Source organism: Tamandua tetradactyla, chromosome 3 (genome assembly GCF_023851605.1).
Source record: "Tamandua tetradactyla isolate mTamTet1 chromosome 3, mTamTet1.pri, whole genome shotgun sequence".
NCBI lineage: Eukaryota > Metazoa > Chordata > Mammalia > Pilosa > Myrmecophagidae > Tamandua > Tamandua tetradactyla.
Genome location: NC_135329.1, coordinates 8,727,213 through 8,739,630, shown reverse-complemented (window position 1 = coordinate 8,739,630; position 12,418 = coordinate 8,727,213). Strand labels below are relative to the sequence as shown.

At 55.2% G+C, this 12,418-nt stretch overlaps 1 protein-coding gene across 12 annotated transcripts in view; it reads left to right on the top strand.

Moving 5' to 3' along the window:
• DNMT3A (DNA methyltransferase 3 alpha) overlaps positions 1 to 12,418 on the top strand; it is a 132,950-nt gene that overhangs the window by 100,705 nt on the left and 19,827 nt on the right. Inside the window, exons 1-2 of one of the 12 annotated variants that reach the window (XM_077152306.1) lie at positions 8,588 to 8,968; positions 9,530 to 9,609. The exons of 10 other annotated variants lie outside the window; for them this stretch is intronic. In XM_077152306.1, the coding sequence (XP_077008421.1) occupies positions 8,824 to 8,968; positions 9,530 to 9,609 (225 nt within the window). In that variant the 5' untranslated portion in view covers positions 8,588 to 8,823. Of the gene's footprint in view, positions 1 to 3,451; positions 4,789 to 8,587; positions 8,969 to 9,529; positions 9,610 to 12,418 lie in introns of those variants that run through there. One more of the 12 variants, XM_077152307.1, reaches the window with a different exon arrangement.

The window sequence follows — 12,418 nt, the reverse complement described above, 5'->3', positions numbered from 1 at the left end:
ATCTCCTATTTCCCAACATTTTTTAGACATTAGGAAAATAAATTTAAAGGGAAAGCAGAACCTCATCCTGGGATCCCATCCACCCTAGGGAAGACAGGCAGGTAAAGGAGTAAATTGTGCTGCCACCCAGTCAGGGCTTAAGGGGCTGTGAGAGCAACTAACAAGCTCTGCCTAAGCACTGTCCCCAAAGAGACATCCTGCAGCCCCATGATGGGGCTGGAGTGGCCTGATGAGGGCACTGGGGGGCGCTCCTAAAGTAAGTGGGGTTAGAAGGAAACTGCACAAATACAGTCCACTTGGAGTTTGGAGGCTAGAGCGCCTCAAAAAGATTCCTTGTGGATTTAGTTTAACTTGTGGAAGTATTCCCGTGGCATCCCCTAGAGCCCTGAAAAAGGCCAAGCTGTGATGGCTGCTGTTCTCACTGCTTTGGAGATGAAACCATTTGTCTGCAGGCCCCAGGGGTGCCCAGGCACGGGCTGGTCTGCTGGGCGCTGGGTGAGATTCTAGGAAGGAGCCACTACACTGTCCAGGCCTTAGTCCAGTACTTTCTAAATACGAAATGCTGTGCTGACGGTGCAGACACGTTGCACGTATACCCTAGTGGGGGAGGCAGGACGCCCATAAGCAGCTTCAGTGTCTGGCAGAGAGAGGGCCTTGCTCTGTGCGCACGTGTGGTGAGCAGATGCACAGGAGGGAGAGGAGAGCGCTGCTCCTGCGGCCCGGGCGGCTTCCGGGAGGAGGTGCTTTGAGACGTTCGGCAGGTGCGGTGGCGGCGGCATGGCATTTCCGGGAAAGGAAGTGCTGAGAGCAAAGGAGCCATGGAAGCTTCTGGGCTGTGGAGGATTGTGGAGGGAACAGCCAGAGAGCTGGTAGAAGGGGTGTGGGCCTAGGGAGGATGTGAAATGAGAGAGAAAACTGGAAGGGCAGATGGTCAGATCGTCAGGAGCCGCCGCTACCGCAGTGAGAAGTTTAGGCTCCGCGCTGCAGCAGGGCGCAGGGGTGGCAGAGATGGACGCGGTGCTTCGGGAAGCAAAGCCTGGAGCCATTGTGGGGAGCCCAGAGAGGGGCGGGGAGAAGCAGGACCGCTCAGGAGGGCCTGACGTTTGGACTTGACTGAGGGTGGGGCTAACGAAAGGCACAATTAATAGAAATGCTCCCTCCCCCACGCTGGGAGGGAAGGGAGACACCTGCCCGGGGTTTGGAGTTTGGGGAGGGGTATATTATCTGAGGTAACTAGGAATCCTAGAGGAAGAGCAGGTTTGGCGGGGGTGGACTTTTTATTTTAAGGCTGTCTTTTATGAGCAGAAGCTTTTAATCTTAATAAAGTCCAGTTCACCAATTTCTCTTTTACTGGTTAGTGTTTGCGCTTGTGTGATCTCTAAGAAATCTCTTCCTACCCCAAGGGCACAGAGATATTCCATCCGGGGCGAGTGGACTTTGGAGTTGGGTTTTGGATGTGCTGCTCTAGAGAAGCTGGCGGGGGTGCGTGTCCGTGGGCAGCTCTGGAGCGGACCCCAGAGCCTTCCTTGGGGAGAGGCCCTCTTCTCACCGGCCTGCGGAGCCCACCCTGCCTCGCCGATTGCCCGCCACTGGCCCGCACCTCGCCCGCGGTGTGCACTCTCCCGTGCCAGCTGCGTGTGTGTGCGTGCGCACGTGGGGACTTTCCCATTATTCCAATTCACCATTCTTCAATAGCAGCTCTCGACAGATGCCAGATGACCTCCCTTGTTCTCCTTTAATCAGTGAATGCTGGGCAGACTAAGTGTTTTTATTTTTACTCCCAACTCAGATGGCTTAAACAAAAACGGGAGTCAAAACAGCCCAGTCTCCTGCATATCTGACTCTGGATGCCGTTCGAAAGGCAGCTGTGGGGAGCAGAGCAGACGGTTGGGTCTGTCTCTGAATACCAGAAATGCTATTCAAGCTGGGTCTTTCGAAACAGGTGGGTTTGTACTTTATCAGTCACCTGGGGAAGGCATTCCAGAGGCGTGACACCCTTCAGGCCCTTGGATCTCCGGCATGATTCCTGAGATCTCTTTTTCTCGCCAGTCCCCCAGGGGTTTCTGGGGCTCATGAAAAGTTAAGAGACGCCCCAGGCTCGTACACCAGGTGTCATTCGAGGAGACTCCCCAAAAGGGCAGTGGCCGACGCGTTCATTTGATCACCTGCACCAGGGGTTCGGTCTCGCCTCAGGCTCACCTGTGAGTTGGTTTTCTTTAAACTCCACGGCCAGGCCCTCGGCTCCTGAGCACTTACAGGTGGCAGGGCCTGGCAGAAGGTTTTTTTTAAGCCCCCTCAGGTGATTCTAATGTATAGCTGGTGTCGAGTCTGTATTGCACATGAAGATGGCACCACAGTCTGGAGGAATAAGTTGAGCTCGCGGGCAGAGCTCGGGAACTCTTTCCAGGAGAGGTGGGGGAGACCGGAAAGGCCTTGGTACAAGAATTCAAATTTTCCCTTTGGGATGGAGATGCAGGCAGCCCTGCTCTTTTCAGCAACAATTCGCTGTGCTTGTCTGCTGGGCTCCTCCCAGGGTCTTCCCTTTGGACCCTGAAACTTGAGAGGGTTTGCATGCCTGAATCTGAATGGTGGTTCCCATAGGCCCCGCCCTTTGACCTCTAGAGCCAGGAGAGGGGCTGGGGGAGGGGCGGGGGAAGCAGCCCTGGCCTTTAAGGTTTGCCATGTTCCTTTTGGCACTCACCACCACCTGGCTTTGGTATAAGACTAACACTTCTCTCCAGGGTCCAGTTTCTAAAGCAAAAGATAACTTGGACACATCCTAAAACAAACTTGTCTGGAGGCCCCTTCCACCTTTCAGATAGTATCTCCTCCTAACTTTCTTTGATCTCATCAGTGATATTCAGCAAAGGTATCTTGTGCTCCCAGCAGACAGCCGAGGAAACCAAGATGCAGAGAAGCAGGGTGCTTAGTTGAGGTCTGGTGATCGGCTTTAAATCCTGACTCGCTCATGCCAAGATTTGACAGCCCCGTTTGTCCTGATGGGTTATCCTGGCGGGGGGGGGGGGGGGGGGGGCGGCCACCCCGCCCCCACTGTACTGAAAAACTCACCAGCTGAGCAGCCCCCGGGGTGGGCGATGACTGTTTTCAGGATAGCAGGTGGCAGAGACGCCTCCCCTTACGGAGCAGACCCGGCGTGCTGGGCAGCTTTCGGGCAGCCGCACACCCAGGAAGCAGGCAGCAGGTGCAGCTCCCGAAGCCCAGTGAATGGTCAGCGCGGCGAATGGGGGCTGCGCTGCCTAGCCCAGCCTAGCCCCGCCCAGCCCATTCGGGAACCAAAGAGGCATCTCCCACCCCCCACCTCACTCTCTGGGCCTGAAGTGCAGTATTTGGAAGAATTCAGCTGTGAGTGTGTTGGTCATCAGGCCCCAGGCAGCTCCCTCTCCTGGCACACGCGTGCACGTACCTGCTGGTGCATCTCGCTCCACCCCGACATGTATGCTCGCATAGGCCCACAAAGGTTCCAGCCATTCCTGTCTGAAAATCCTGGGAGGGCGCACCCACCAGCTCCACCCCCTCTCACCCTTCAAGCCTCCCTGGAGTACCCCTGCTTTTCCTGAGCTCGGCCTCCTCCGACTGCCTTCAGCCTTTGCAGAAAGCATCTGCACCCCGTAACTTGCCATCTAATTGCATGCTATCTTCCCTGAGGGCTGGGGTTTCATGTCTGGTGGGTCTTGGGTGCACAATTAAGCTGTGAATAACAGCAGGGTGGGAGCCGTCTCCTCCACCTCTTGGTCATCCCCCCACCTCCGCCCCAGGCCCAGCTGTTGCAGGTGCTCAGGAGTGTCCCTGCCCCCATGGCGTTTGCCCAAATGCCACTCCTCTCCTGGGACTTGCCACAGGACGCAGCCCGGCAGCATGCTGCAGTTGCCATGGCGACCCTCGAGCTTGCCTTCAGCAGAGGATGGATTCCTCTTTCAGGCCCAAACCCTCTGCCTGGGCTGCAGCCGTTCCGTAAGCCGTCTGGGAGCCAGCCTTCCGGGGCCGTCGCCTTTGCGGAGCCCACTGTGATTTCTGCCACAAGGGAGGGAGGTTCTGTTTTAAATCGCAATCCCCACAACATGTTCTCGCTTGAAAGGGGAGCAGGGGCACATGGCCCCTGGTGTCAGGGCAGTTCACCTCAGGACATGTGCTGCCTTCTGCTGACCCCTCCTAGCTCTGGACCCCTCCCTCGGGTGGGCTTAGTCCTCTCTAGGCCTCAGTTGCCTCATCTGTAACAAGGGCAGCCGAGGCACCAGGAGTGGTGTCCACACCTGGCTGGTGTCAGAATCACCTAGGGAAGCTTTTAAAAATAGATTGTTCCACCTGCTGGTCTCTGTGGGTAGATCCCGGAATCTGCATTTTTAATATGCCTCCTTGAGTGATTCTGATGCAACTAAACCCAAGTGAATTGGGGATTGTCCTGGCAAGATGATCCGTAAGGTCCCCACGGAAAGAAAAGAAAACTCTGTTCTGTGCTAAAGGCCAAATGTACTTCCTGTTCCCAGGAGCTTCTGAAAAGCCCCTTGCAGGTTAGTCTTGTCAGAAAGAAGGTTGCTTCCTGGTCATGCTGGCTAGGCTGAGACCAGGCCCCACCTTTCCAAGGAGAAGCCAGGAGAGAGGTGGGGGCGTTGCCATAACAACAGCACTAGACAGAGGCCTCCCTTCTAGGGGCTGGTACTTCACCCCAGTAATGGTGGTTTCCATGGAGATGGGTTACTAAGGGGAAGGGGAACATTTGCCCCATTTAGAACATCAGTAGGGAGCTTCCAGAAGGCAGAACATCTCCAGGTGGGAGCCTTGGACCCCTGTGAACTTAAAGCCCCCCACCCACCCCCACCCCCACCCCCAATATGGCTTCTGCTTTCAGCCCTCTGGGTGCCCGACTGACTTTCTCCCTGCTTAGTTGATCTCTCTGCGACTGGTCTCCTTAGCAACAAGTCCTACTAACTCCATGCTGTTGGCTCTGTGGCTATTTTTAGCTCTCCTGCCAGCCCAGTCCTAGTCATTTGCTTGCAGCCTCCATATGGATCACAGGGGATGGGAAAACAGAGGTCGTTGGCCTCTTTTGGGAGCCCTGGATCTGGGCCTCAAGGAGACTAGTAGAACGTTTCTGTCCCCCAGCCTGAAACATAGCGGATGTGGAATGAGGCTCCTGAGACCATGCTGAATTCAGTTCAGCGCTGTATGTAATCATGTTATTTGCAAGGTGCTAGGACATATACTGCTTCCATATAAAACTGAACAAGACCCAGTTCCTACCCTCTAGGGCTTTATAATCTTGGGGAGAAAGATGGACACACGAACACCTTAGTGCAGAGGCTGGCAGGTGCCCCGGGAGCCCGGGGGAGGGGCAGGGTAATTGCACAGTGGGGGTGACAAGGGCGAGGGGCCGGAGCACGGCTGTCCAGAGGCACTTACTGTGGTGGGTACTGTGCCATGCAATTCAGCAGCCCCTAGCCACACGTGACGACTGAACACTTGGAATGTGGCTAGTGTGACTGAGGAGTTGAATTTTTAATTTAATTTCATTCTAATTAATTAAATTTCCGTGGCCATGTGTAGCTGGTGGTTAGCTTCCTGAACCACCCAGGGCTGGAGGAACCTACATGGAGGAGGTCATTGGTGAACTAGGTGTAGAAGGATGGGTAGGACATGGGCTGGTAGGAGCTGAGGGGGAAGGGGGTCTTCCAGGAAGAAGGAACAGCATGAGCAAGTGCATAGGGGAGGCAAAAGGGCCTATTGGGGGACCTGCAAGTGGGCGGGGCAAGTGTGGCCCGGGCAGGGGAAACAGAGGCCTCCAGATGGCTGAGGCCTTAAAAGCTAGGCCAAGTGTTGGCGGGCACTGGCAGCCGGTCAGGGGTCTGCTGTGTAGACATTGAGGCTTCAGAGCGGTAGGTGGGAGAATGTCAGGATCAGATAGACATCCTGACCCCAGGCCTGTTGTCTGGACACGGTCTCCTGGGCTTGGCATTGGCCGGAACATTTATGTGGCAGGGAATACACATGGATTTCCCGGCACATTGCTTTGTGGGTGGCCTTAAAAGGAGCTGTGGCTTTTTATCTGAGAGTTAGGACAAGGGCTCAGGTCATAGAGGTACACAGTGAAGGAAGCAAGGTGATTTCCCCATGTCCTGCCAAGCACTGGCCTTTATGATAACGAAACCAATAAGGCAGGAGCAGCTGTTCCCCCTGGGCGTTAGGGAGTCACAGCTCTGTTTGGTGGGGTTTTATGGCCAAGTGTCTCATCTCAGGTCCATGGGGCCAGAAAGTCCAATTTAACTAAAGTTATGATCCTGCCTTTCAAACAACAGGAGAGTGACATTCCCCAGAATGTGAAATGTACTAACTTATAAGAAGACATGTCCTTGCCACACAGATCATACTACTTCCTCGTGGAACTTTCTGGCAATTTCTTACTGGTATCAGAGTAACTGGAAAATGTAATTAAATTAAAAATAGAAGTTTGCTTGATGAATTCAAAATTGGGGTCCTAGAGACTCAGGTGTCCTTAAGAGGTTGTTTTCACGAGGCTTTTGTGGCCTCTTGAATCCTGGCTGTTTGCCTCCAAAAGGGGAATGCACGTCAGCTGTTGAGCTTGCCATCTCTCCGGGCCGTGCAGGAGACTACCACCCCAACAACTCTTTTAGACTCTCGCCATCTACCAGGCCTTCTCTGCCTCCAGGGGTTCCTCCTTTCAAGGTACTTACAGAACATCTCCGAGAACATGGCTTATTTTACCTGATGCCACTATTTTAGGTTGACTATCTTTATCTCAATCAAAAGACTTCACCCCAAAACTCCCCAGGGAGGGTTCCTTTTAGGAAGATAGAGGGCATACGTGACCTGAGGACCCTCAGAGCTGCCCCAGTTTCTTCCTGACCTTCCACTAAAATCACCTCTTGTCCTAGTCTTGGGGACTCTTCTGCTTTGGGGTCAGTCCACTGAAGGGACATGAATCTCTAAGTGATTCACAGTATACTGAAGGATAACATTTCTTGTCTGTGCAGCTGGAGGTGGGGAAGGTGCCCTGGCTTTGCAGAGGAGGCGCCTTTGAGTCTTGCCTTCTTTTTGCTTAGGGTGGGAAGTTGTATGGAAGAGTTAAGATTTGACTTCATTTTAAAGGATGAGAATAAAGAAGTTTGACAGCTGGAGGGAAAGGCTCTTTTACAAGTGTAGACCACGCTGGAGGTCGAGCTGGGTTCCTGGCTGAGCTGTATGCCAGGCTGTATGCTAATGCATTGTTACTGTCTAAGGAGCTCTCAAGACACAAAGTAGAGAGTCTCAGGGGTGCAGCCCTGTTATAACACAAAAGATGCCACAGATGAGACACAGTGTCTGAAAAGAGCCACCAAGCCAAAGTCAGAAAGTTCATCTGGAGGGGAGTACTGGGGTGGGGTACAAGGTGGCCCATTATCAGAGGCTGGTTGCTGAGACCAGTGAGAGAAGGCTGGGAGCAGGGCTGTGCAGCTCTGCTTGGGCAGCACTGTCAAACTGTACCTTGCTAGGGCTGAAAGATGGATTGGAGAAGAGCAGGCAGGGCCTGTGATTTTTTTGGATTGGCTCCTCTTCCTTGCTGTATGGGTTCTGGCTCTCAGTCATGGTTGGGGGAGGGAATTTGCACACACGCCCTCTTCCCCAAATACTGCATGGAGAAGGCTCTCTGACTTTGAGGCCTCTTCCCCTCTTCAAGGCTTGCTCTGATGGCTTCCAGCAGTGGGCTGAGTCCTAAGAGGAAAGGTGGGCTAATCTTCAAGCATCCTGGCCTGTTTCTGACCTCACTCTACCAGCACCTGTTCTGGCTGGTATGTCCCAGCTGACGGTGGCAGGCACCTGGGGAGTTTGCCCTGAGGACTAGCTGGCATTCTAGCCGGGAAGGGCAGATGTCAGCACTCCTATTAGTGCAATGAGAAAACAGACTTCCTGAGGTTAAGTGGCTTATTCAAGGTCATGGTGATGGAATCAGAACCCAATTCTAGGTTTTCCCACATGTGCTGCCAACCAAAGGGCCCTCTGCTCTTGATCCTAATTCATCTTGCAAACTGAAGCCAGGCTAATCTTTCTAAAATACCTATCATCTTGTCAGAAAGGCAGCAGTTACTCTTCACTTCTACAGGAAATATGCATCAAGGCATGTGACCCCTTCCCCATTATCCAGCCTTATCTTTCCCTGCCCTTTAGCTTTAGTCACGTGGGAGGAGAAAGGGCAAGGGTTTTCCTCCCTCCCCAGCCTGCCCTCTCTTACTGACGCTTCCCACCTGACAATCTCTTCAGCCTCCAGGTCCAAGCTCTGCTCTGCCCTAACCCCTCATTCATCCTGTCTTCTAAGACGTCCTGGCCGGCTCTGCTTGGTGCTTGTGGTGGAGTTATCTCTACCTGTGCTTGATTTCCAGTTATCTTTTCATATCTTTCAAAGCCTAGTTGACTCTATCTATTCCTTGAAAGCAGAGCCTACATTTTCTTATCTGATGCTACAACCAGATGGAAGTGGATGGAGGGGCACTGGTTGGGTGTGGTGGGGGTGGGGGGTGGGGGGTGGGGGGTGGGGGTGACTGCAAGGAGGAAGGAGCATGGAATGGCTGAGGCTGCCCATCTCCAGAAGAGTAATCGATATTTGTGTTGGGAAGGAAGGAATTGCTGTACCTTTGCACTACCCCCCCTCCACCGACTTGCAAATAGGAAAAAGGGAAATCCGAAGACCCAGATGGTCCAGGGACTTGGCCAGGAAGAGGTTCTTAAAGGGTGAACCTTTAGGGGTTCACGGTTTAGAGGGAAGCCCTAAAAAGCCACCAATTTTAAGGCATCCCTCTCAAATCCACCTGTGGGATGCAGAGGAGATTCCTCTCCACCCCACCCCCCCCACCCCCAGGGCAGTTCTTCTGGAGCGCTCTGAACTTCTGCGCGGGTGCCGTCGGTCCATCGCTCCATTCTTTGAGTTTTCCTGCAGCTTCCTCGGCCTCTTCCTTCATCTGTAAGCTTTTTTTTTTCTTTTTTTTTTTTTCTTTTCAGTTGTGCGTCTGAGAGATTCACTTTTCACAACTTTCTCCTGGCTCTCCCAGACGGCCGAACCCTCCTGCTTCCTCCTGCCTGGGCTCCCCGCTCACCCGCGAACCCAGAGCAGCCCCTTCCCTCCCGGCCTCCCTTCCTTCCTGCGCACCCGCGGGCGCCCAGCCGCGCCCCCCCCCCCGCCCCCCCGGCTCCACGCTAATCTCGTCTGAGTTGGGGGGGGAGGGGAAGGGCAGGGCCTTCCAGGGGAGGAGGGGGCGGGCCCTGGGAACCGGCGGAGGCCCCGCAGCGCCCCCAGGCCCCCGCGCCCCTCGGACCGGAGGAGAGGGGGCTGGCCCGCTGCCAGCGTCGGAGCGCCGGCCCCCTCCCCCGGCCCGCTCGCAGCCAACCAGGCCCTGCAGCGGGGCCCACGTGACCTGGAGTTCTAGACAAAGAAAATGTTCAATCCCTCCCCCCCACCTCCCCCCTCCCCCTCTCTCTGGCCCCCTCCGCCCCCAGCCCCAACGCCCCCTTCCCCTCCCCCCAGACGGGCAGCTACTTACAGAGCTGCAGGGCCAGGGCTCACACCTGAGCCGGACCTCAGAGGGGCTGCACCTGGCCTTATGGGTAGGTTCCTGGACCGAGCCCTGGGGAGACTGGGGGCGGGGGAGGCGGCAGGGGCCGGTGGGAGGATCTCGGGCCCGCGAGAGCCCTCTGTGTTTGGAAAGAGTCAAGTATGCCTCCCTGGGCCGCAGGAGATGGGGTCTGCCTGCCTGGCCTCAGTTGTGGAGATGCTGAGTTAGTGCTGCCCCACACACGCCCCTCTCAGGGGCCCTAAAGCCCTGTCCCTCACTGGGCCCCAGTGGAGCCTGGCCACTTGCAAGGACAGAAAGAGGAGCCCCGGCTGTGTGAGCCGGGGGCAGTGGCCACTGAAGGCTGGGGAGGTTGGAGTGCCGCGCTAAGTGGGGCTGGAAGACGAGGAGTGGGATGGGAAGTGGCGTTTCTGTTGAGCTGGCTGGCATATGGGGTGGTTGGCATTTCCTGGTTGACCTGGATTCTGGTTGGTGAACCATGCTGTCCCTAGGGCTGTGCCAGCCTCGCGGCCTCTTGGGATGGACAGCTTCCTCTCCTGCCTTTTCCTGGGAGCCACGGGACTGGCAGCCAGGAGCAGGGGAGTGGGAGCAGTGGGACCCTGACAGGGGGCTGCAGCATATCAGCGGGGTCTGTGGGGCAGCTTGAGGCCGGCCTGTGACGAAGGGAGAGGTGGTGCCTGGGAAAGCCTGGGACCTCCAGCCCCGGGGCAACAGCCTGCGTGGGCTTGGGGGCAATGGCACTCAGACCTCTGACCTTTGAAACTGCAAGGGTGCCTCAGTCACAGAGGGAGGTGGAGGTGGGACAGCTGCCTGGGGAGATGGAATTGGATCCCGGAGGTAAGAGTGCAGGCAGTGGGACAGGTAGGGCCACAGGTACCAGCGGCCCTCCCAGGCTGGACAAACTCCAGAAGAAGTTTGGGCAGGGGCAGCAGGGAATGGCTGGTGGTGCCCCCAGACCTGCTCCTTCTCTGCTGCTCTGGAGAGGTGGGGGGGGGGGGGGGTCGGGAAGCGGGGGATCAAATAAAAGTCCAGTGGGCAGTGTGACCTCCTACGTTGGGGTGGGACATGTAGCCAAAAATGTGAGTCCTGAGTTAACTCTTCTTTCTCCTATTGTTTGCCTAGGGAAGGAGGATTGGAGTGGAAATGGAAAAAAGATGCATTCCCTGAAGTGCCCTAGGCAGACTATTCTAATGAGGCCCCTCCCCCACCCGGGCTGTCTTTCCCCCTTCTTCCCTCTCCTGCGTCCCGCTGCTCCCCACCCCCTCTTCCTCCCCCCACCCCCGCGGCCCCTGGCTCAGTCGCTGCCCCCTTCCTCCTCCGCTGCCCCCGCCTGGCTGGGTGCATGTTCTCCTGCACCTAGCAGGCTGCTGGGGTCCCTACCAGCTATCAGCAGCGGCAGCTGACAAGCTGGGGGAAGTTGTGGGGGAAGAGTCATTTTCAGGAACTCGTGGTGGAGGGGTTGAGAAGAGACAAAGGGGCTGTGGGGGAGTGAGGAGGGCTGTGTCAGGCACGACTCTGAGACTGGCGCCCACCCGCCACTCTCTGTGGAGGCCAGCTGGGTTCTAGCTCCAAGGTCCCTCTCCCCGCCTGCCCCCTGCCTCCAGCACTCCCCGGACTGATGGGGGACCTCATCACCCCAAGGAATGGGATCTTTGGGTCCCCAAGGCATCATCCTAATCTTGATCAGTCATCCCTGCCTGGGGTGTAGGAGGCACGGCGGAAGGAAAGGAGGCACAGGAGGCAGCTTGGTGACGCTTATTTGGTGACTGCTGCACAGACAGCACAGCAGGATCCTGGGAGAGGAGGTGGCTTCCAGGAGAAAAAGGCCCCCTCCCCCCATGGGCCGAGTACACGCCTTGGCCCACCCTCTTGTGGGAGAGGAGGTGATAGCTAATTGTAGGAAGCGGAGGGCAAAGTCCCGGCCAGGTGAGAGTGGGAAGAAGGCATGAGCAGTCTTCCACCTCCAGCGTCCGTGAGCTCATTTTCCCAGCTGTTTGTGGGCTGGGGGCAAAGGATGCCTTATCCCATTTTAGAACTTGAGTCAGAAAGAACTAAGACTTCCATCCTCTGGGTTTCAGGAATCACCATAAGAAAGAGATCTACAAGACATTGCACCTGAACTGAATAGGAGACCACTGGAGCTTAAAACAGAGGCCCTTGGATCTGAGGGTACAGTGACAGGCTTTTGAAATCCTCGATACATATATATGTCAGATTTTTAAAACAGGTCAGAAAAGGTGACCAGAAATCCTTCAATGCAAATGCCTTTTCAGGTTGGAGAAACTCAGAAGGAACTGCTCTAAAGCCAGCTACTAACTAATCACAAGGCTAAGAAAGATGTAGAAGCGCCAACTTCCAGTTTAGAGCTCGCTGTTATACTCCAAGTTGCTTCCTGATGTTCTTTTTTTTAAGCTCGAGGATGGGTTTGTATTCACATGCAGTGCTCCTGGGGAAAGAAAGGCATGTTGAAGATGGGATTTGTTTCCTGTGACTCTGGTATGGTGGAAAGAGTGGTACAGAGCCTTGAAGTGTGAGGACCGTGTGTCCTGGGGTCAGTAGCTGGGGTTGTACTAGTTTGGGTGGTTCTCAGAACTACAAGTCAAGGATTTCATTCTTGGGTAATGGGATCCCGGAGCAGGTTTTGAGAACGGCTGTGATAGGCTGAAAGTGGTGAGAGGATTGGGGGGAAAAGTAGCATTTGGATGACAGACAGGCTGCCTCATATATAGTGTGTGTGCAACAAATAGTTGATGAATGAATAAATGTATCTAGATCTCACATAGAGGAGGCAGAGTCTGGTACCAGAATGTGCATTGGTTTTAATCCATGAGAACTCCAGAATG